Raw genomic sequence first — 22,161 nt, 5'->3', positions numbered from 1 at the left:
GTTCCCACCTATCTCTCTAGACTAATTTCATACTATGAAATTACTTTACAGATTCTTCAAACTGGCCTACTCTCTGTCCCCTAAAATTAACCGTTCCATCCCCCATCTCTTTGTTTTCACACAGGCTGTCACTTATGCCTAGAATGCACCCACTCTTACCTCTGCCTCTTTGAACATCAGATTCTTTCAAGGTGCAATTTAGTTTTGACCACTTATTTAAAAGTCTTTCCTGATCATTCTGGTTGTTAGTACCATCTCCCTCCTCAGATTATCTTGTATGTTCTTTTATGTTTGTGTACATTCTGTATTCCCCCAAAGATTATAAAATCCTTCAGGGCATGGACTCTTTTGTTTTTGTGTTTGTGTTCTCAATGCCTTGTATAAATACTCCATACATAGAAGATACTTAATAAATTGTCTTATTAAACTTGAATTGAATTCAGAATTTAAATCAGAGCCACATAGTCTTCTCAGGATTTAGCTTTAGTTTACCATCTTTTAAAAAATATTTTTTATTTATTTATAATTTATAATAAATTATATTTTATATATACAATAAATATATTTTAGATATATTATAATATATTAATATAATAAATTATAACATAATATATTAATATAATATAATAAATATAATTTATAATATAAAATTATTTATTTAATTAAATATTTCCCACTAACTTGTAAAAACAATTTTAACATTCCTTTTAAAAAATTGAGTTCCAAATTCTTTCCTGCCTTCCTGTTCCTCCCCCTTCCTTGAGAAGACAAGGAATTTAATATTGATCATACATGTGAAGTCATGCAAAACATATTTCTATATTAGCTGTGTTGCAAAAGAAAACACATACAAAAAACAGAGAAAAATAAAGTTTCAAAAGTATGCTTTGATCTGCATTTATACTCCATCTGTTCTTTCTCTGGAGATGGATAGCATTTTTCCTCATAAGTCCTTCAGAATTTTCTAGCATCATTGCATAGCTGAGAATAGCTAAGTCATTCACAGCTGATCATAGTACAGTGTTGCTGTTAATGTGCACACTGTTCTTCTGGTTCTGCTCACTTAACTTTCTATCAGTTCATCTAAGTCTTTCCAGGCTCTTCTGAGAGCACCCTGCTCATTATCTCTTATAATAGCACAATAATATTCCATCACAATCATATATCATGACTTAGTCAGCCATTCCCCAATGATGGGCGTCCCCTCAATTTCCAATGTTTTGCTACCACTAAAAGACCTGCTACAAATATTTTAGTACATATAGGTTCTTTTTCCTGTGTTTTTTTTTTATCTTTTTCAGGTACAGACCTAGTATTGATATTGCTGGGTCAAAGGGTATGCATGGTTTTGTATCCCTTTGTGTATAGTTCCAAACTGCTCTACAGAATGGTTGAGTCAGTTCACAACTCTAGCATCTCAATTTTCCCACATTCTCTCCAACATTTTTCATTTTCCTTTTTCCCCATATTAGCCAATCTGATAGGTGTATTGTTTTTATTTTGCATTTCTTTAATCAGTAAAAATTTAGAGCATTTTAAGAGCATTACCTTCTTCAGTGAGGTTTTGTACATCTTTTTTTAATTTGGCCAATTCTGCTTTTTAAGGAGTTATTTTCTTGAGTGAATTTTTGTGCCTCTTTTCTCACATGGCCAGTTCTGTTTTTTTAAGGTGCTATTTTCTTCAGCATTTTTTGGGTGCCTATTTTACCAAGCTGTTAATTTTCTTTTTATAATTTTCTTCCTTTGCTCTCATTTTTTAAATTTTTTCTTCTGCCACTTATTTAATTTTGAACATAATTTTTAGTTCTTACAGGAATTCTTGTTGAGCTTGTTTCCATTTCACATTTTTTTTCTTTAAGTGTTTGCTTCTACCTGTTTTGACATCATTGTCTTCTTCTGGGTTTGTCTTGAGCTTCCCTGCTAATGTAATAACTTTTTATGATCAGAATTTTTTGGTTGTTTGCTCATTTTTCCTATGCTATTTCTTAATTTTGAACTTTCTGTTGTAGTTGTGCTATGTTCTTGGTGTCGGTGAGGGGTGGCTATCTCAAACTTCAGTTTTTTTCACACTGCTATTTTCAGAGCTAGTTCTGGGGGTTTGGATTTGGTGCTTGGGGACTGGAAGGGATACCCTTCTTCAGGATTCCTGATCCTTTGTGACCGAAATAGATGGTGCTCCTCAGGGCTCCCACACCCTCCTGACTGAAAGTGCTCCTTTCCACCCTTGAAATATGGTCCAGACGTGGATATAGGCAATGGATTTACCAAAAAGCATCTGGTTGTGTATCCAGTGCTGGTACAGGTTCCCCTGTAATCTCTTTCTGACTACTTGCTAAATTCCCTTATCATTTCTGTCTTCAGAGCTCCTGAAGCTGCTGTTGCTTCTGTTGACCTGACCTAGTCTAAGTACTCCTGCTTCATCCAGGTAAACTCTGGGCCGGCTTCCATCCCTGTGGCATAGATTTCTCTTCCCAACATCCTAAGTTGTCTTGGGGTGGAAAAAAATGCCTTGCTCTGACCTTTTGTTCACTCTGCCACTTCAGAATTCAATTTGAGGCATTATTTTAAAGTTGTTCAGAGGACAATGTTGGGAGATGTAGCTGAGTGCTTACTCTAATCTGCTATCTTGGCTCTGCCCTATCAGCCTACCTTCTTGAAGGAAATCAGATAAATTTTTAGGTGACATGACTAAGGACTTTGGATTTAAGAGCCAGAATTTGTAATGAGCAATAAGTGATGATATTGGCCGTGCATTTTAGATTGGGCAACAAATATCTCTTGATTGTATAACCTGTGCCCCCAAATACCATGCTCTGGGTCTATACAGAGCTGGGTCAGTCTTGTGTGGGGTGGGGCTTCCCATAAGTCACTGCTTGGCTTGTGCTCCCACATAGAGTTTTTCTAAGAATATCAGAATTTGGTTCATGTCTAGGTCCCTGAAGAAAATGTAAATTGGCCTCATGTCCTTATACAAATACTCAGGATAACTACATATTTCAGACTATAGGGCTGCTTTTATTTCACATCACAAAAAAAAGAAAAAGGAAAAATTGCACCTGAACCCGTAATGGCCAACAACTATCCTCTTTTTAATATGTCTCCTTCCTTTGAGGCTCTTTTCTTTTTGGAAGGAAAATGAACTCAAAATTAATATGGAGTCACATCTCATCCTCTGGTGACTCCCACCTCCCCTTAGGTCCTACAAACTTATAATACTACCCTGTGGTTGAGGCTTTTTTCAAAGGGAAATTGCATTCAGGTTTCTAGAGAATCAATCTTCTTCCCATTGGATTAAAATAAAATTCATAATAGCAATGGAGGCCAAGGTCTAGGTTTATTCCTCCTAATATTGCCCCTGTTTCTTGTTGCTTCTCCAGCTCCAGGGCCATTCTATTGCTACTCTTATCTTTAAAAATCTGGGACCAGAAACTTCTTTATTGGGTGGTTTCTTTCTCCTCTAAATATTCCTTTGCCACTCTCTACTGCTTCTCTACAATTCTCATTTCACATATGGTATGCAGAATACTATGATATCTCTGTATAGGGTTGCAAAGAGGGTAAGAAAAGAACACTCAAAGAACTTAAAATCTAGTTAAGAAGTAAAACACAAATATAACTAACACTAGGAAGTATGTGATGAGTGCTGGCAATATGTGCTCATTTCAGATGAAGGAGAGAACACAGCTGGTAATGTTGTCAATAAAGTCAAATGATGCTAATAGGGAAAAGAACATATACTCCGAAAAGGTCCATTATGTCTTCTCTCATTTCTTCATGCCTGGACTACAGGCCCTGGAATAGTTTCTCACATCAGGAAGTCACTCATCTAGTGCCCATACCTCTTTGCCCCGTTGCTTCCTTCTGAGTGCCTTGCAAAGCCCTGATTTGTTTTTTTTTGTTTTGTTTTTTCAGTCAGCTAGGGCAATAGGCTAAGGAGAGGAAGAGTAAGGAAGGAAAGAAGTCTTTTCCTTCATTGTTTCTCCCTCTGGTGTGTGTTTGGCAGAGGAAGCCAAAGAAGCCAATCACCTCCTCCATCCTCTACAGAGGAATAGTTTTTACTTAAAGAGCCTGTGACTCTCTCATCAAGGTCATCTGTTGCCTGCAGATGCAAAATAAATAAATGAAAAGGCATCATTTAGAGTGCAGACATCAGAGGGAGCTAAGAAAACTGTCTGACCTGACTACCATACTCCTGCATTCTTCAAAGTCAACCTTCCAGGAATTGCCTCTCTTGCTGTTTGATTTTTCTATCTCTGGAACTTCAGATATTACTAAGGTTGTATGGAAAGCCATTATTATGTGTCTAATTAAAAACTCCATGACCCCAGTGCTAATGTTCATCTGCATGCTAAAATTCTCCAAAATCAACACTGTGGAACTTGATTTAGTTGAAAAATATATTGTAGTGATAGGGATTTGAAAAGTTGTTAGTGATATAAGTGATTTGGTTATCAGCCACCATTCTACTACTTTGTTCAGTGGAGACACATATCATTGAATAAATCTCTGATAGAGGTGTAAGTGGGTGAAGCAGTATTCAGTAAGGTACATGATTCCTAGTCCATGTTGACTTAGACAATGTAGCAGTATAGCCCTTGTGTCCTTCAGGGCCCATCTCAAGTGCTACCTCCTGCTTATGGCCAGTCCTGATCCTTCTTTGTATTGGGAAGGGGGAAAGGCATAAGAATTTATGTAGCTCCTATTATGTCCTAGGCATTGTGTTAAGCGTGTGATTTTCACAGCAACTCTGTGAGGTAGGTGCTATTAGTATAGCTATTATACCATTGAAAGGAAACTGAGGCAAACAGACGTTAAGGTACTTGTCCGCTGTCACCCAGCTAGTAAGTATCTGAAGCTGGATTTCAGCTCAGGTCTTTCTGACTCCCTGCCCACCACCTAGATATGCCTTGTGGTGCTATTTCCTATCCCTCACTTATTTTGCGCTTAAATTGCATATAATTTATATTGATTTTTCTGTATACACAAGGAATATAAGTTCCCAGAGGGTAGGGAGTGTATTTATGTCTTTGTTTTCTCTTCAACTTGCTATACTAAATGTATATTTTGTGATTAATAAATACTTACTGAATGAACTAATGAATGAATTACACAAAGGCAAAGGAAAAAAGGTGCCATTTATAGAATTCTCCTTTTCCTTCTGACTTTCTAGGGTTTCCAACAGAAATTCTCCTTCCACAGTAAAGAGATCGTGGCCATCAGCTGTTCCTGGTGTAAGCAGGCGGTAAGTGCCAGGGATTCAAGGGGAGCGGGGGACATGATAACACTTACTCATTTCATGGTTCACTTTAGGGTCAGCATAAACCTAGAACTAGAAGGAATCTAAAAAGCCACTTAGTCCAACCTCTTTATATTATAGATGAGGAAACTGAGGCCCAGAAGTTTAAGTGACATGCCCAAGGTCACACCAGTAGTATTTGAACTTAGGTCTTGTGATTTTAAGTCTTTCTGTGTTCTTTTCATTGTCCCATGCTGCCCTTATGTCCCAGTCCTAATCCACTGAGGGTGATCATCAACTCCTTCCAATGGTTAACCTCTTCATTTAACCCTTCCCGTTTCTCCTTTACTGATATGTAACCAAACACATAATTTGTGGTCACTCCTTCCATGTTGTACCAAGAACAATATGCCACATATAATATTGTTCTCTCTCACCTAGTGTCCTTTGTCTTTAGGTGCTATTTGATGTGGTGGAAAATATTTTTTCCCCTTCTACTTCTGTATTATTCATTCCAAAAACATTTATTAAGTACCTGAATCCTTGTGCTGATTCCAATAATTATTCCTGAAGATCAATTCCCGAGTCTGTTATTAGTATCAATAGGATCTGAGCAACTGACCTAACCAGTTGCTTAAACAACTAGAAGACAAAGTTACATGTTAAATGTTAAACATCCACCATCCATTAAAGATCAATCAGGGATTAAAATCATTGTCCCTTTCAACATCAACAGTTTATTTAGAGTTGGAAGGAACCTTAGGGGTCATCTAATCATTTTACATATGAGGAAACTGTGGACCATACAAATTCTCCATGAAATTTATCATATATGATAATAGCTAGAATAGACCGTAGAAGCTATTGAAACCAACCACTTCATTTTGCAGATCAGAAAACTGAGTAAAAAAAAAAAAGAGTTCAAGCGGCTTGTTCAAAGTCACATAGCTGGTAAGTACATAGGATGGGATTTCAACCTATGTCTTCCAGATTCTAGGTAGCTAGGTGGGGTAGTAGATAGAGCACTAGGCACGGAGTCAGGAAGATCTGAGTTCAAATGTGACCTCAGACACTTTCTAACTATGTGACCTTGGGAAGTCACTTAACCCTGTTTGCTTCCATTTCCTCATCTGTCAAATGAGCTGGAGAAGGAAATGAGTATCTTTGCCAAGAAAACCCCTAATGGGGGGGAGGGGTCATAAAAAGCCTATACAACTGAATCCACAGAATAACAACAACTTCCTTACTCTAGGTCCTGGGTCCATAGGACCAGAGTCTAATCTACTCCATCATTATGATGCAGCAAAACTGTCCTTACTCTCTTTCCTGGTAAAGGAACAGCTCTATGAGTAGAGGGACTCACGTCATTTTGTACTCTTCTGACCCCTAGAATTCAGGAGGCGGCTTGGATGAGATTTATATGACTGGAAAAGTGTCCACTTGCTCAGATTCTAGCTTGTTCTCTATTGCCTTTCACACCTTTCCCAGCCCTAAAAATGTGCAACTAATTTTAAGCAAGTGAATAACTACAGCAAAATTAGGTGGTTTAGCAATATAGGCAGTAGCTGTATGGTAACTGGCATTTAAATATATAGTGCTTTAAGTTCTGTAAGGTGCACATAATGTATTACCTCATTTGACCTTCCTATCAATCTTTCCACCACATCAATTGATACTTTATTATACCTATTTTATAGACAAGGAAATTGAATAGATTAAATAACTTATTTAGGGTCCCATATCTAGGAAATCCTTTAAATCATCTAGCACTCCCTTCTACTACCTAGTGGCCAAGTAATAAAATATTAGAGTTGGAAGAAGCCTTAGAGATTATTCTAAGAGATAGTGTGTACTGTAGAAAAGTGGTGTCAAACTCAAATAGAAACAGATCCCCATGAACTGCATATTGACTTAATTAGCATTTATTTAAATTTTTTCAAATTACAAGTAAAAATATTTTTTTAACATTCATTCACTTTTTAAATTTGGAGTTCCAAGTTTTCTCCCTCCTTTTCTCCCTTTGCCCATCTTTGAAAAGGTAAGCAATTTGATATGGATTATACATTGCACATTGACTTAGAAAATAATAAATTAACATTATCTATGTTGCATTGTATTTTTATCTATTTTGTTAAATATTTCCTAATTCCATTTTGATCTGGTTCAGGCTGACACTTAGGGGCAGTGAGTTTAACCCTTCTGGCATAGTAGAATGAGAACTGGATTCTAGATTTTCTAGGGGACTTGGATTTGGATACAAGCTCAGTTTCCAGGTGCCTGCATAACTGAGCAGGTCCGTTTCCTTCTCTCGGGCTTGATTTCCTCATCTCTACAAGGAAGACTGGACTGTGAGATCACTAAAGTCTCTCATACCCCTAAATATAAAATTCTATAATTATGATGGATCTCTAAGGTACCTTTAAGCTCTAAATATTATAATTTAATCAACTCCCTACCCCATGATGGATCTTTACTGTAACATCCAGGACAAATAGCCGATCAGTGAATGCTTGATAGCTTAATTAAATCTCTTTGATTGATATAACACAAACTCCAATATGACCAGCTCACTACAGTCTTATGACTTTGACTTCTCCATTGTTCCCTTAAGGTCCCTAGTTCCCCTAATCCAGGGGTTCTTCAACTTTCTTATATCATGAACCTCTTTGACAGTCTAATAAAGTCTATAGACCCCCCCCCTCTCAGAATAACATTTTTAAATGCATAAAATAATAATAAGAGCTGGCACTTATATGATGCCTTAAGACTTGCAAAGTGCTTTACAAATATGATCTCCTTTGATCCTCACAACAATCCTGGGATGTAGAGGCTGTTATTCTCCCCGTTGAGAGATGAGGATACTAAAGCAGAAAGAAGTTACAACTAGTTAGTGTCTGAGGTCAAATTCAAACTCAGGTTTTCCTGACTACTGATATCTTCCTGAGTTGAAATCTGGCCTCAGACACTTACAGCTGTGTGACCCTGGGCAAGTCACTTAACCCTGTTTGTCTCAGTTTCCTCATCTGTAAAATGAATTGGAAAAGGAATGGCAAACTACTCGAGTATCCTTGCCGAGAAAAGCCCCAAGAAGAGTCAGACGCAGCTGAAGAACAACTTCCTGATTGCAGGTTCAATAGTCTATCTACTGTACCACCTAGCTGTCTCATACATAGGATTACAAATGAGACAAAATATATTGGAATACAGTTATCAAAATATATATTTTGTCCTCCCCACCCGAAATCTATACATATACCTGTTAGGTCCATGACTCTGAGGTTAAGAGCCCATGCTTTAGCAGGGATCTGCTTAGAGAATAGCCACACCCAAATATGGCCTGGTCATTTTGCTCTGGGTTGTTGCCCCTCTCTGTCTGTTCCCATGTCATTTGTAACTCTGTTTTCTCTCCCCAGTTTCACAACAAGGTTACCTGTTTCATGATGCACCACATCGAGGAGCCATGCTCCCTGGGGGCTCATGCTGCCGTCATTGTCCCACCTACCTGGATCATTAAGGTGAAGAAACCTCAGGTAACTGCCTAGTCACCGTTAGTTACTAATGCTTCCAGGCAAACTTAGAATATAATAACTGCTGCTTTTTGCTGCTTTTCTCAACTAGCTCTGGGTTTAGAGGCCCTATGCTTATATACCCACATGCCCCCATGCTTGGCTGTCATGGCCACATTCCACTCTCTCATCAGGATGCTCTGGAGGACTCTGTCAGGGGGAAAAAAATCCCAACACCAATCTAATAAAATCAAGACTCAAATTAGGGGAATGTCTTCCCTGTTTATATACTGGCTGTGCCTCTCCAGGTGGGTGGGAGTCAATCCTGGGTCTCACTGAGAGCCAATGATGACCACAGGTAAGTCAGAACTTGTGAGTGCTGGTGCAATTGTACAGTATCCCTTGATCTCAACTCTTGGCTGTAAGGGGTAAGAATAAGGTATGCTGTTGAGGTCCCACTGCATGGTGAAGGTGGTTTCTACTTCTTAGCTTCCTTCCCTATCTGGAAGGATGGATTTGGGTTTACTGCTTCTTAGGATGCAAAGCCTACTTAGAGCAAAATTCCATTTATGGTCGAATGGGCTTGATCATTGCTAAAGCATCCCTTTTTTTGTGCCATATCGCCATTGGATTTTGAGTCATAAGGAATGGAAGGTTGTGGGAAAGTTTCTAAATCTATGCCATAGGATGTGAAAGAAAAGCTCTCTCCATCACAGCCCTTTTAGATATAATGTGGAACCTTCAACTCAGCAGTAGCCCCTAGTGGGAAGAGGACATTTGATTGTGGTTAGGTTTATGTGAAGCAGATGGAGATCTAGGCAGGATTGGATAGTAGTTTTCAATGCTGTGGTGCTGTTGTTCAATCATTTGAGTTGCATCTGATTCTTTGTGACCCCATTTGGGGTTCTCTTGGCAAAAGTACTGGTGAGGTTGGCTTTTTTCTTCTCCATCTCCTTTTAAAGATGAGGAAACTGAGGCAAACAGGGCTAAGTGACTTGCCTAGTGTCTGAGGTCAGATTTGAACTCATGAAGTTGTGTCTTTCTGACTCCAGGCCCATTGTGCCATCAATCTGTGTGGAGTCATCATTTCAGAGCATTGCTGTCTTGTACCCCGTATTAAGCATGCCTGCCTATGTTGGCTAGCTTTGCTCACTGTGCCTTTGAACAGACATGAGAGTTGGTTGGATTCTTTCTTCCTCAGCATCCTGTCCTAGACAGCTAGCTTCATGTTCTCAAAAATCAGGCAGTCAACTGATTGTGTTTGAGCAAAAGAAGTTGTACCTCTTTTCGGTTTCTCCTAGGATGCCAGGATACTATAGTTACGTGTTGCTAAATTATGTATTTTAAGAAACGTGTTTCATGATGGCAGCTAATATTTATCAGTAGTATGTAATAGCATATTTCAGATGATCCAAAGGTTAATAGAGAGGAATGTGATGGATAGGACAAGGCCATGGTGTATTGCCAGCTAAGAATCACTTAGGCAGAACAGTTTGAAGGATGCCATTTAATAGATGTTTGGTTGCCTGCAAAGGAAGATGGTTTAGTCATAGCGATATCTAGAGATCACCAACTGCTGGTTAGCCCCTGTGCGCGATGGTGTCTATGCAGTATCTCTTGCAGAGATTTATTAACTACCAGATCCCATGACCATTCCTCAGTCCTTGTCCTTCTTGACAGCTCTACATTATTTGACACCATTGACTATTCTCTCATCCTGGATAGTCTCTCAGTCCTGGATTTCATCACATTGTTATCTTCTGATATTTCTGTTAGACCCTTCCTTCTCAGCCTCCGTTCCTAGACCATCAATTAGTCAACAAATGTATATAGAGTTTGTAATATGTACATGCCTCTGGGGATACAAAGAGAAAACACAAATCAACAGCTATCAAAAAGCTCCCAGTCTGGAGAATAGTAAAAACCAGGAGGTTTAGAAGGGTCCAGCATGAAGCAGTACCTGAACAAAGCCTTCTGTGAAGAGAATGATTGTATGAGGTGAAGGTTGAGAGGGAACGGATTCATGGGCAACAACCTGTGTGGAGAACAGAAAGTAGACCAATTTTTTCTGGAACACAAAGCATCTGAAGGAAAATAATACAAAATAAGCTGGGAAATATTGGCTAGAGATAGAGTATTTAATGCCAACCTAAATAATTGGTCCTTTATCCTAGAAGCAATAGGAAGCCCCTGAAAGTTCTTTAACAAAGGAATGGTGCAATCAGAAATGTACCTTGGAGGAAATAATTTTGTCATTTATTCCCTAACAGAAAACAATGATAAGGATAAGAGAATCAGTATTAATTAGCAATGATTTAAACAAGATTCAATAATTTAACTTATAGCTGCAGATAGAGAAGAACAGGAGAATGATAGCTAAACTTCATAATCACATAAAGTTCCCTTGTGGTCTAATAGAACAAGATAGAAAATATATTTATATTTTCATATAGATATATCTTTATCTATGTGGGGTAGGGGCACAAGATCTGGCATTGAACTTCTTTTGCTCAGAGCCTTGGACATTGGTTGACACTTGGTTTTTGACCCATGGCTCTCAGTTTTAGATTGTAGGGTTTAACTGGAATAAGTTGAGACACGATAATATCTGCACAGACTTCTGGGATAAAATGGACAGTTCAGAAGAGGGAAAGAGACTTTTTTTAGTTCAAGATGATACTTGAACCATAGAGAATCTCATAGGGAGAGACCTACTTCAGAAGGGAGAAATAATAAGGAAGTTTTGCTCTAAAATTGAGGCTTTACTTTATGCCGATAGTGATCTTAGACTGTTCCAGAAAGAAAAGATTGTCAATAACATTGAAGAAGTTCACTGATTTAGTGCTGGAAGGGACCTCAGAGGCCATGTAGTCTACAACTGTATCAGCTTACAGATGGTAGCAATGAGACCCAGAGAGGTTAAGGGACTTGTCCAAAGTTGCATAGGTTGTACGTGACCAAGGAAATATTTAAGCCCAGGTCTTCTGACTCCAAAGCCAGTGTTCTTTCTGTCTTATGGTTTTTCTAAGAGGAGTGAGTGGTTGAAGCAGGATTAACATAAGTGTTGTTAGTTGGATTTTGGCTAAACGTGAATTAAAAATTGTGCCTATATGAGAATCATTAGGTCAAAATAGAGTTAATGTAAAGCAAATAGTAAGAAAGGGCACACTTTTTATTTGGCACTCCCACTCTGCTTCTGCCATTTTGCCCTGTGTTTTGGACCTGCCTGATTTATGATTGATAAATTGAATTGTCTTATTTTGTCATTGTAGGAATAGGGCATAGGAACTTGCACCTGTAATTTAATTGGTATAAGGAACTCTCAGGGGAGGAAGCTCCCTCAATCAATCCAGGTTGGCACCTGCAATTTGTAGTCTTAAAGATTTGTCTAGAAAAGTGAGAGTTTAATAATACTCTGTGACCCAAGTCACACAGCCAGCGTTTGTCAGAGGGAGGACTGGAACTCAGGCCTTCTTGACTCCCAATCCAACTCTTTATCAATTAAAGCAGACTTCCTTTCTTTATCCTAAACATATAAAAACACAGGTATGACATTTATCAAGAGTTTCTTAATTGTTTGATCCTAAGATTTAAGCTTATAGCACTGTGCTGGTCTGCTGGAGACACTCATGATAGTATGTATGTATACGTGTGTGTGTGTGTGTGTGTGTGTGTGTGTGTGTAGAGAAAGAAAGATGTAGATAGATATAGAGACAGATAGATAGATGGATGGATGGATAGATGGATAGATAGATGATAGATAGATAGGTAGATAGATAGATAGAAATGATATAATATGCTCAATTAACACTCACCCAGAACTCCAGAAAGTGATGTCAGAGTATTTCTGTGGCCTTTAGTGGTATACATTAGGTCTATGAGGTAAATGCTAGATAGGCCCCAAGGTAGAAAGGATGATGAACCCATATAAAGAGAGTTGGCTAAAATAGAATTAAGTTCATTACATTTAGTGTGTGAAAACAAGGAAAAATGTAGAAAATTGTACTTTCCCTGATTTTCTTGACAAGGAGGAAGAGTGGAAATGAGCTGAATATTAGAAGCAAATGATGACTATGTGACCTTTTTGTCATGTATTAGGGTTGGATTATTAAAGTCTTCCCTCTTAAGAATGGTTATTAGTTCCTAAAAACTTGAAATTCAAATAGCTCTCATCTAATAGCAGTTGTTATAGAATGTGGACCAAGTCATAAAGTTCTCTTCAGGTAAGCGACAGAGATAAAATTCTTTTAAAGAAAACTATTAAAATATGAATGCGGAAGAATATAAGATGTATGGATAAATAAAAATATACTTGTGAACAAGATTTGAAGAATTAGAAAACTTAGGCTCTTTTGAATTACTCTGTGAACCATTTTCTTACCATCATTTTACTCTTTTGAGGACTGATGAAAAAAACCTTTCAGAATTCACATCAAAGCATCCAGTTCCTGACAGGAATCAATGCCTTGGTATTTGCCTTTGTGCAACTGGCCCTGCAAGAAACTCTTATTTTTTTCCCATCTCTCCTAAAAACAAAACAAAACATTCTTCATCAGAAAAAGATGAAGTTTAATTCCCATCTTCCTCTCTTTCCCTACATACATGAAACCTTCTTTGTCTGTTTGCCCCAGTCCTTTAGCCATGACTCTTTTCTGGGCTTGGATTCTGTGGCACCCAGAGAGATGTGTTTTCCCTACAGTGTCTCCCTCAGCACTTTTTGTATATCCTGCTTTTTCTTATGGTCACTTTGGTGATACCTGGAAGAAGGAAGACGGTTATTACTTGAGAGTTTCCCTGCTAGTGATGATTCTTTCTCTAGTTAGGAAATAACAATAATAATTCACACTTACATTGCACTTAAAGGTTTTCAAAGCACTTCCGGCAACAGCCTTGTGAGGTAAGTATTGCAAGTATTATTATCCCCATTCTACAGATGAAGAAACTTTGACTTAGTGAGGCTAAGTGACTTACATAAGCTCACAAAACTTCTAAGCATCAAAGCCAGCATTTGAATCTTTGTCTTTCCTGATTCCAAGACCAGTGGTCTTTCCTTTTGACCTAAGCTGCCTCTCAGTAACTACTATGTGTCCAACTTGTTGGTATGTGACTTTTCATGCTTAAGTTTGGTGGTGATTGTTTCTGCTAGCCTCAAATGGATTTAGCATATTTTCAACATGGGTCCCTTTGTTGACAGGACTTTTAAGTGGGTTAAACCTCTTCACATGTGTTTTAAACAGAACAGAAAGAGGACAAAATATGGCAAGCCATTTTTAAAACATATAGGAGGAATAGAAATGAGCCAGAAGGTTCATCACAGAAGGCCACAGTGATAAGCGCACACCAATCAGGGATATACAGCAATGAAGATGGATAAGGGACAGATGGAGGATCTAGCTCCCCAAGAAGACAGAGTCCAGGATAGAGGGGGAGCGTTAGAGGGCACACACAGACAAATACTGTTGTGCCAGTATTGTCAGAAGGAACTGCCACTCTGCCACTTTCCTTTAGTCTGCTGAGAATAGAGAATTCTAGAACATTTGAGGACCTAGCAAGAGCTTTTTTAGAAGCAGAATTATATGACTCAGGAATATTTAGATAAACCATGATCTTATTTTTTTCTGGTATAGAAAACCAAATCCATTAAAACTTCAATAATTCAGAACTACTGGTTTGCAATTTGGGGTTATTAGGAAGAAAGGTGATTTATCTTTACCCTTTCTTTGAAAAAATTTTTTTTAAATAACATGAATATTGTAAATAAGAATGTAAGACTAAATATGTTAGGAGTTCCATTTGCATACATGTGAACTGAGATGCTATTTACAAGTTTTTCTTATTTAATCAATAAGGCAGAACCTATTTAACAACACTTCTTTAGCTTGGGTCATTTGATAGTATATATTTAAAAGTATTAATTCTATCATGTTTTAAAAGAGTCTGTCATTCAGACTTTAAATTTTATTTGTTGAACTTGGCACTCAGATGGAAATAAAAATATGAATTATGCAAGATCTTGTGAGAGTACAAAAGAGATACATAATTTGGTCCCTGACTTCAGGGGACTTAACAGTTTTTTCAGTTATAGACATTTCACTAATTCAGTCTGAATTAGTCTGAATTATTGAGACTTAATTCTATTTGGAAAAATGTTCTCAAAGCTCTCTGAAATTCCATTCCATTACACACATGAAAATTTAAGTGTAGAAGAAACCTTAGTTGAAGTGATCACAGAATGTCAGTCTAAGTGATCCTTAGGAAAAGACAGAGGGAAGGAAAATAGATTTTTAAACAATCAAACCAGATGGACTCTGTGAAAATACATTTCAGGAGGCTTAGGAAACCTGTAGGCTAGTTGCTATGGAAAAGCCAAAAATTCAGAAGAGTTAAATAGGCTTCATACCAACAGTTCTGGAGGCACAGCAATCACACCCAGTGCTTCTTGTTCTCCTGGAATAAATAACTGGCTCTGCTTGTGTGACCTTGGGTGAGTTACTTAACCTCACTGGGCCTCAGTTTCTTCATCTGTAAAATGAGGGGATAGGACTTAATGACCTCCTGAGGTCTCTTCTAGCTGTAAATCTCTGTGCCTGTGAACTCACGGTGAGTTTCTTGGCCATTGAAAAGGAAACCATTACAGATGCCAGGCTACTACTTGGTTCTACTCTGTGAGAGAGAGAGAGAGAGAGAGAGAGAGAGAGAGAGAGAGAGAGAGAGAAAGAGAGAGGCCTTTCCTTCATATTGAGACAAACATCTCCAGCATGGCTCCAGGATCCTCTAACTGGGTCGCTTTATCACGAGCACTATGGCAGGTCTTAGGGGAAAAAAAAAACATGAAAAATGTCACCTTTTATCATGTTTTTTTTTTACATTTTTCACACAGGAGGTCTCCATACCAGGAGACGACTTTGGTTGGGCGGGAGACTGGAGCCCCACAGAGAATATGGGAGTCTCCCACCTGTACTGGGAGGGTTGGCAGGTATAACGTGTGTTGTCATGTGAGTCCATGAGAGCATCTGGGGTTTCCATTTCCCTGCCTTTCAGTGTGGCAGGGGAAGTCTTTGACTCCAAAGCACTCTACTGGTTTCTGTCTGTGGCTTATCCATGAACAGTGGCTTGGAAATGTCAAAGCATGAGTAGCATGCAGTGAAAAGCATGTGCTGCTTACCGTCCTCCACAGAAGTATGCATGGGGGAACATCTGTATGGGCCCACCTCTGAGGCCAGCAATGTCTTTTTTTCCTGCAGAATTCATTAAAGGCTTCAAATCGGAAGAAGAAGAGGACAAGCTTTAAACGGAAAGCCAGCAAAAGAGGAGCTGAAGTAAGTGGGGTTATGAAATGTTCCAGGGGCAGACAATAACTAGTCCAGTCTCAGGACCTTGGAGAGAGCCTCTTTAAGGATTCAGGAGGAGGAGGAGATAATCCATTTTCTTGTTATTTCTCCAATGACTTTAAATCCAAAATGCCCTGTCATTGGTGAGCTTGTTTATTCAGAGAGGGGGGTGGGGAGGAAAAAAAGAGAGAGAGAGAGAGACAGAGACAGACAGACACACACACACACACAGATTCCTTACTTACCATTTAAGTTAAAACATAACTTTTGAAGTTTTATAGCCTTAATTATTGGTGCTTTCTTATTTCAGCCAGAAAATAAAGGCCGACCATTTGTGATAAAACCCATCTCCTCTCCACTCATGAAACCACTGCTCATATTTGTGAATCCCAAGAGTGGAGGCAACCAGGTGAGATTATCTTCCTGAACCTAGTTCAGAAGCTTCAATGAGTTTTCAAAAACAAAATTCTCCTCTTCAACCAAAATTGCACCATGAGACCTTAGAGCATCAAGGGAAAATCCACAGATGACTGAATTAAGTTATTTTGTTCTGGTGAGGAATAGAATCACAGAGAACTTTAGCTAGTTAAAAGAAACCAACCCCAACAATATAAAAGAAAAAGTCATTCTTGAGGGCACTATGTTTATGGCACACTTTTGTTAGTTTATAAAACTTTTACTTCCTAAAGTCCACAATTCTCAAGACAGATTTAGAAAACAAACAATACCAACAACAATAACAAAAACCCAGAAGACTACTGCACGTCTTTCCCATGTGTTCTCCTTTTAGATTCTGGCTCTTTCTTTATAGTTCCTGGTCCTGCTTCCTGAAATACCCAGTCTTATGCTGAGGCTGTGGAGGCTGGTGGAATGGGCCACAGTGAAAGATTTATGTATTTTATTGTGTCTTTAGCATTTTTGGATTGAGAAACAATTTTAGTTTATTCTCTTGCTTGGCTCTGTGCCTTGGGATTAAATTTATTTCAATTCAAAAATTCTTTACTAACCTACTAGGTACATGGAAATAGGATGAGAGAGAACACTATTTGTAGGGGCAGCTGGATGGTGCAGTGGATAGAGTGCCAGGCTTGGAGTCAGGAAGACTCAGCTTCCTGAGTTCAAATCCTGCCTTATACTCTTACTAGCTGTGTAGCCCTGGGCAAGTCACTTAACCTTGTTTGCTTCAGTTTCCTCATCTGTAAAATGAGCTGGAGAAGGAAATGACAAACCATTCCAGTATATTTACTAAGAAAACCCTGAATAGGGTCATGAAGAGTCAGACATGACTACAATGACTGAATAACAACTTGCTTCCAGGAAAGATTATACCTAAACCATTCCACAATTTTTAATTGCCTTTTTCTGATAAATCTTCAAGACACAGCTATGGTAACATGGAAAGTGCTATGGTTTTAGAAGCAGGAGACCTAGGTTCAAATTATCACTCTTCTGCTTAGTACCTGTGTGACACATCACTTCGCGGTCAGGCCTCATTTTCCTTATCAGTAAAATGGGTGGGTGGGGGGCTGGATCAGATGACCTCTAAGGGATTTTCTAGCTCCAAATATATGATCCTCTAACCCTTAGAAAGGCAGTTCCTTAATCTCCTTTGTTTAATTTCTTTCAAACTCTTATAACCCTTATTATGAAGTTCTTTTTGTTACCTGGCCCAAATTTTCCCCTGCTTTCCTTCATCTTGCCCTCAGAAAAGGAAAGGGTATGTGCACCTCCACACCTCCCTATCCATTTTTATTGCACTTTGCCATTATAAAATACAATTATTATCTCAGTTGAGTGTCCTAACAACTCTGTGGGATGGATAGGGCAGGTTTTTTTTTTTTATCCCAGTTTTGTAAATGAGGACATTGAGTCATCAAGGTGAATTAACATGCCAGAGGTCACATAACTAGTAAGTGTCTGAGTCAGGATTTGAAACTAGGTCCTCTAATTTGCCTGTAATGATAAAGTACAATATGGTATGCAGAGGCAACGTCGTATAATAGAGAATTGGTCTTAGACTCAGGTCTTTTTAAACCTTTCCTTTAATACATACTGACTGTATGTCCCTGAGCCAGTCACCTAGCCTTAGGTAACTTCGAGACTGAATTTCAGAGATGGTACCATCTGCCTTGGTAAGAAGATGTTACCTCATTGGAAGTATCCTAAACCAATGAAATCAGAGGTCTAGCACAATTTCCAACATCAAATATAATTACAAGATACTGTTATTGTTATAGCTGGTGAATTACTGAGATGTTCTATTGCATAGTGGGAAGAACATTCTACTTAATAACAGAAAATCTAGGTTCAAACCTCAGCTCTAATTCTTACAATTTGTATGTCCTTGTTTATGTCACCTCTCCAAGATTTAGGGTTTTCACCTATAATATCAGGATAATATGGCCCTATGAATTTCATTTGGTTCTTGCTGCAATGTGAGATAGTTAAAAGAGGTATTGACCCCATTTCATAATGAGGAAATACAGTCATTCATAAGTTGTAACTTATCTAGGATGTCATGATCATTGAATGACAAAAGCCCACACCAGATCCCAGGCATCCAGGCTCCTAGTCCAAGTTCAAGACCCTAATTTTCCTTCCAGTGTCATACTTTTTATCAAGAGCCTTCAGCGTACTTTTTTTTTCTACTTGAATGACATATTTCCATGTAATTGGAGAAGTCAAAATATTCTTTCTTCTTGTTAATTCAGGTACACATTTTTTAATCTGAGTATTTAAAGGGTCTTCTAGGCTCAACTTCTAACAATGGAATTTGAGAGACTTCAGTCTCCAGATACAAGCAAGAGAATTAGCCAAAAAAGCAAACCTGTTAAGCTTGCTTTCATACTCCAAGAATGAACAAATGATAAAGCATATATTAATTTCTTATAATATACCAAGTCCTGTGCTAAGCACTGAGGATACAAAAACCAGAAAGCAAGAAAGCAGTTCCTTTGGTGTAATAAGCTAAGACTGAATAAATGATAAAGGATTTACAACGAATGCAAGACCATTATCACCTCTGATAATCATATTTTAATGGAGAAAAACAATGCATAAGAGGAAGCTGAAAGTTGGATATGGGGTTAAGCAAGCAGCAGCATGATTAGGAAATGACTGGGAGGTGATGGGGAATCCTGGTTCTGGGTGAGAAAAGGCAAAAGCTCTTCTTTCAGAGCCCAGGGTCAGAACCAAAGGTTCCAGTGGGAAAGGGATAAGGAAATTGAAGAAGAATCTATATTAAAGGTAGTATAAGATTAATGTTGTTAATGGTAGTAATGAATAACTTTTGTCAGTCCATTTAACATTATACTTTATTCTATTTTAATTTCTCTTCTTTTAAGATGATTTCTCAGAGAATAAAAATGGCAGCTTCTCATCTATATTGGCAAATTCTGGTTTTCACATTTAAATGATGACTGTCATCTTGATACACCAGGAATAAAACATGCAATTGGAATATTTTCCCCAGGAATGAGGATAAATATGGACTGTCATCTCAGATCTCTTGTCTAGTCCATTTCATGACCAATAAAACTGGTGACTTGGTTGAAGTTAGGTACTCAGTTGGTGATCATGAAACATAGTAAAAGTAACTGTAATTTAACTGATGACCATGATCTGTTGAGGCCCATTTTTTTTTCAATTCATGCCAGATTGTCCATCACCCTAATTTGTATGAGGAACTGTCAGGGCTAGTCAACATGGTTTAGCACATATATTAAATCATAACATTAATCAATGAGTATATAATAAATGCCTGTTTATCAATCAACACTGCTCTGCATTGTAGGACATTTAGAAGACCTTCTCCCCTTTCCTGCCCATGTAATTCAGCAAACATTTATGAATCACTTATTAGCTCTTTGAACTTTGAGGCTGTAGCTGTGATATATCTAAAAACGATTCTTAAGTTTACTCATTAAACACTATATAGGCTTTTTTTAGCCTAGCCTGTGACATAACTAACAAAATACTTTCAAAAGGACCACACCTCTTTCCACTGCAAATAAGATATTAAAACATTTCAGTAGAACACACATACATATACAATAAGTTTTTGGGTTTTTTTTTTAGCAGAAATAGATATTTATTTTCCCATGTGACCTCATTAGTATAGATGTGTGAGTTTTAAGCCATGAAATCTCAGGGTGAGAATCTCAAGAGGTACAAAAGGATAGGATGGAACCTGGGAGAATAATTTTGCTTCGAGGCAAGAAGAAGAGGAGAAGGAACAAGAAATGGGGGCAGAGAAGAAACAGTTGGGGAAGCGAGAAGAGAATCAGAAAATTCAGTTCTGTGGAAGGCTTGGAGGAAAGTTTCAAGAGGATGGGGTGATTAATCAATCAATCAATTAATCAATCAATCACTTGAACCTCTATGCCCTTCTTTGTAAAGCCAGGACTTAGCAAAATTGGAATCAGTGATTTATTTTAAAAATTTGACCCTGAAAGGAAGGAAGAAAAATACATTTCAGGTTCTAAACTTCTGGGAATTCTTTTTTCCCCCCATTTTATTTATTTTTAAAAATTTGTTTATCTTTAGTTTTCAACATCCACTTTTATAAGATTTTTTGAGTTCTGGGGCTCAAGGATATTGATGAGGATAAAAATTTTATTCAATGGCAAAAGTAATTTTATTACCTACACAAAAATCTGTAGAATATTAAATATTATATAATAATAATAGGACAGTGACCCATCACAGGACTGAGGCTGTTAGGTTTGCAAAGCACTTTATATAGTATCCCATTTGAATTTCCCCTCCACTCTCCCCAAAACAGTGTGCAATCTGATATAGGTTATATATACATATATATGTATATTTATACATACATATATATACACACACATATACACATTCATACTAAACATATTTCTATGCTAGTCATTAAACTTCTGGGATTCTAAGGAAGGCAGTTAAAAAGGACAATGACTCAAATAAAGGCTTTTTCAAATTACAGATTTGTGAATGTGCGTTAAAATTAGCGTTATTATTGTTGTTTAGATTCACATGATAGGACTGGAGAGTTTCCTCAGCTTCTCACAACTATTCTGTAGAAGTCTTACCTCCATTTCACAGATGAGACAGTTGAAGCTCAGAGAAATTAGATGACTTATCCAGGGTCACAAAGCCTAATAAATCAAAAGCAGGTATTTCAACCGAGGTCTTCTGATTGCCTTTAAATTGAGTTAAGGCACTGTTGGAGAGGGATAGATGGAAGACCTCAAGGAGGAAGGAAGAGGCTCTTCTACTAGACATTCAAGCCATTTCCATAATCTGGTCTTGATTCTACATTGCTCCTCTAACTTAATTTCCTACTATTTTTTCATTCCATGTGAGTGGATCTTTGTTTTCCCATATACACTTTGATCCTGCTGCTTCTCCAGCTAGAATGCTATTGAAACAACAATGATTTCTTTCTCCATCTTTGCTTGGCTAAGTCTGTTCCCTTCAGGTCAAATCCTCCCCACTTCCACGAGTGCTCCAGGTCATACTCTCCCCATTTCCAAATTTTTCCAGTACTTAAAGTCTAAGTTACCTAATGTTGCAGTACTTGATAGCATAGTGCCACATTTGGTTCTCTTTTCATTTCTTTTACCCAACCAGACTGTAGCCTTCTTGAGGACAGGGACCATGTCTTATATTTTTCCTTTGTCCTCTTGAGCAGTACTGCACATGTAGGTAAGGACTCAATAAAGGCTTTATCACACTCCCAATTTTCAAATTAAAATTATGTCCACGTTCTGATTTAAGACCTCTCATTTGAAGACCTATATATTAGGTGACCTTAGCTGTGTTTTCAGGCAGGTGGTCCATTTGAAGAGAAGGACTCAGGGTAGCTAGGAGGATGAGTGGATAGAGCAACTGACCCTGTAGTCAGGAGGACTTGAGTTGAAATTCATCCTCAGATACTTATTAGCCATATGACTCTGGACAAGTCACTTAAACCTGATTACCTTAAAAAGTAAGACAGAGACAGACACACACAGAGAGAGAGAGAGAGAGAGAGAGAGAGAGAGAGAGAGAGAGAGAGAGACAGAGACAGAGAGAGACAGAGACAGAGACATAGAGACAGAGACAGAGA

The 22,161-nt window shown here is 38.0% G+C and overlaps 1 protein-coding gene across 3 annotated transcripts in view; it reads left to right on the top strand.

The window, feature by feature from the left end:
• Positions 1–22,161, top strand: part of DGKI (diacylglycerol kinase iota) — a 586,838-nt gene that overhangs the window by 260,717 nt on the left and 303,960 nt on the right. For all 3 annotated transcript variants that reach the window (XM_069087305.1, XM_069087306.1, XM_069087304.1), the window contains exons 7-10: positions 5,171–5,242; positions 8,650–8,766; positions 15,987–16,061; positions 16,384–16,482. In XM_069087305.1, the coding sequence (XP_068943406.1) occupies positions 5,171–5,242; positions 8,650–8,766; positions 15,987–16,061; positions 16,384–16,482 (363 nt within the window). The remainder of the gene's footprint in view (positions 1–5,170; positions 5,243–8,649; positions 8,767–15,986; positions 16,062–16,383; positions 16,483–22,161) is intronic.

The sequence above is a fragment of the Petaurus breviceps genome, unplaced genomic scaffold (assembly GCF_028583685.1).
Source record: "Petaurus breviceps papuanus isolate PSGF00001 unplaced genomic scaffold, PetGlider_PUasm1.0 181, whole genome shotgun sequence".
In the NCBI taxonomy this organism is placed as follows: domain Eukaryota; kingdom Metazoa; phylum Chordata; class Mammalia; order Diprotodontia; family Petauridae; genus Petaurus; species Petaurus breviceps.
This window is presented reverse-complemented; position numbering and strand designations above follow the sequence as displayed.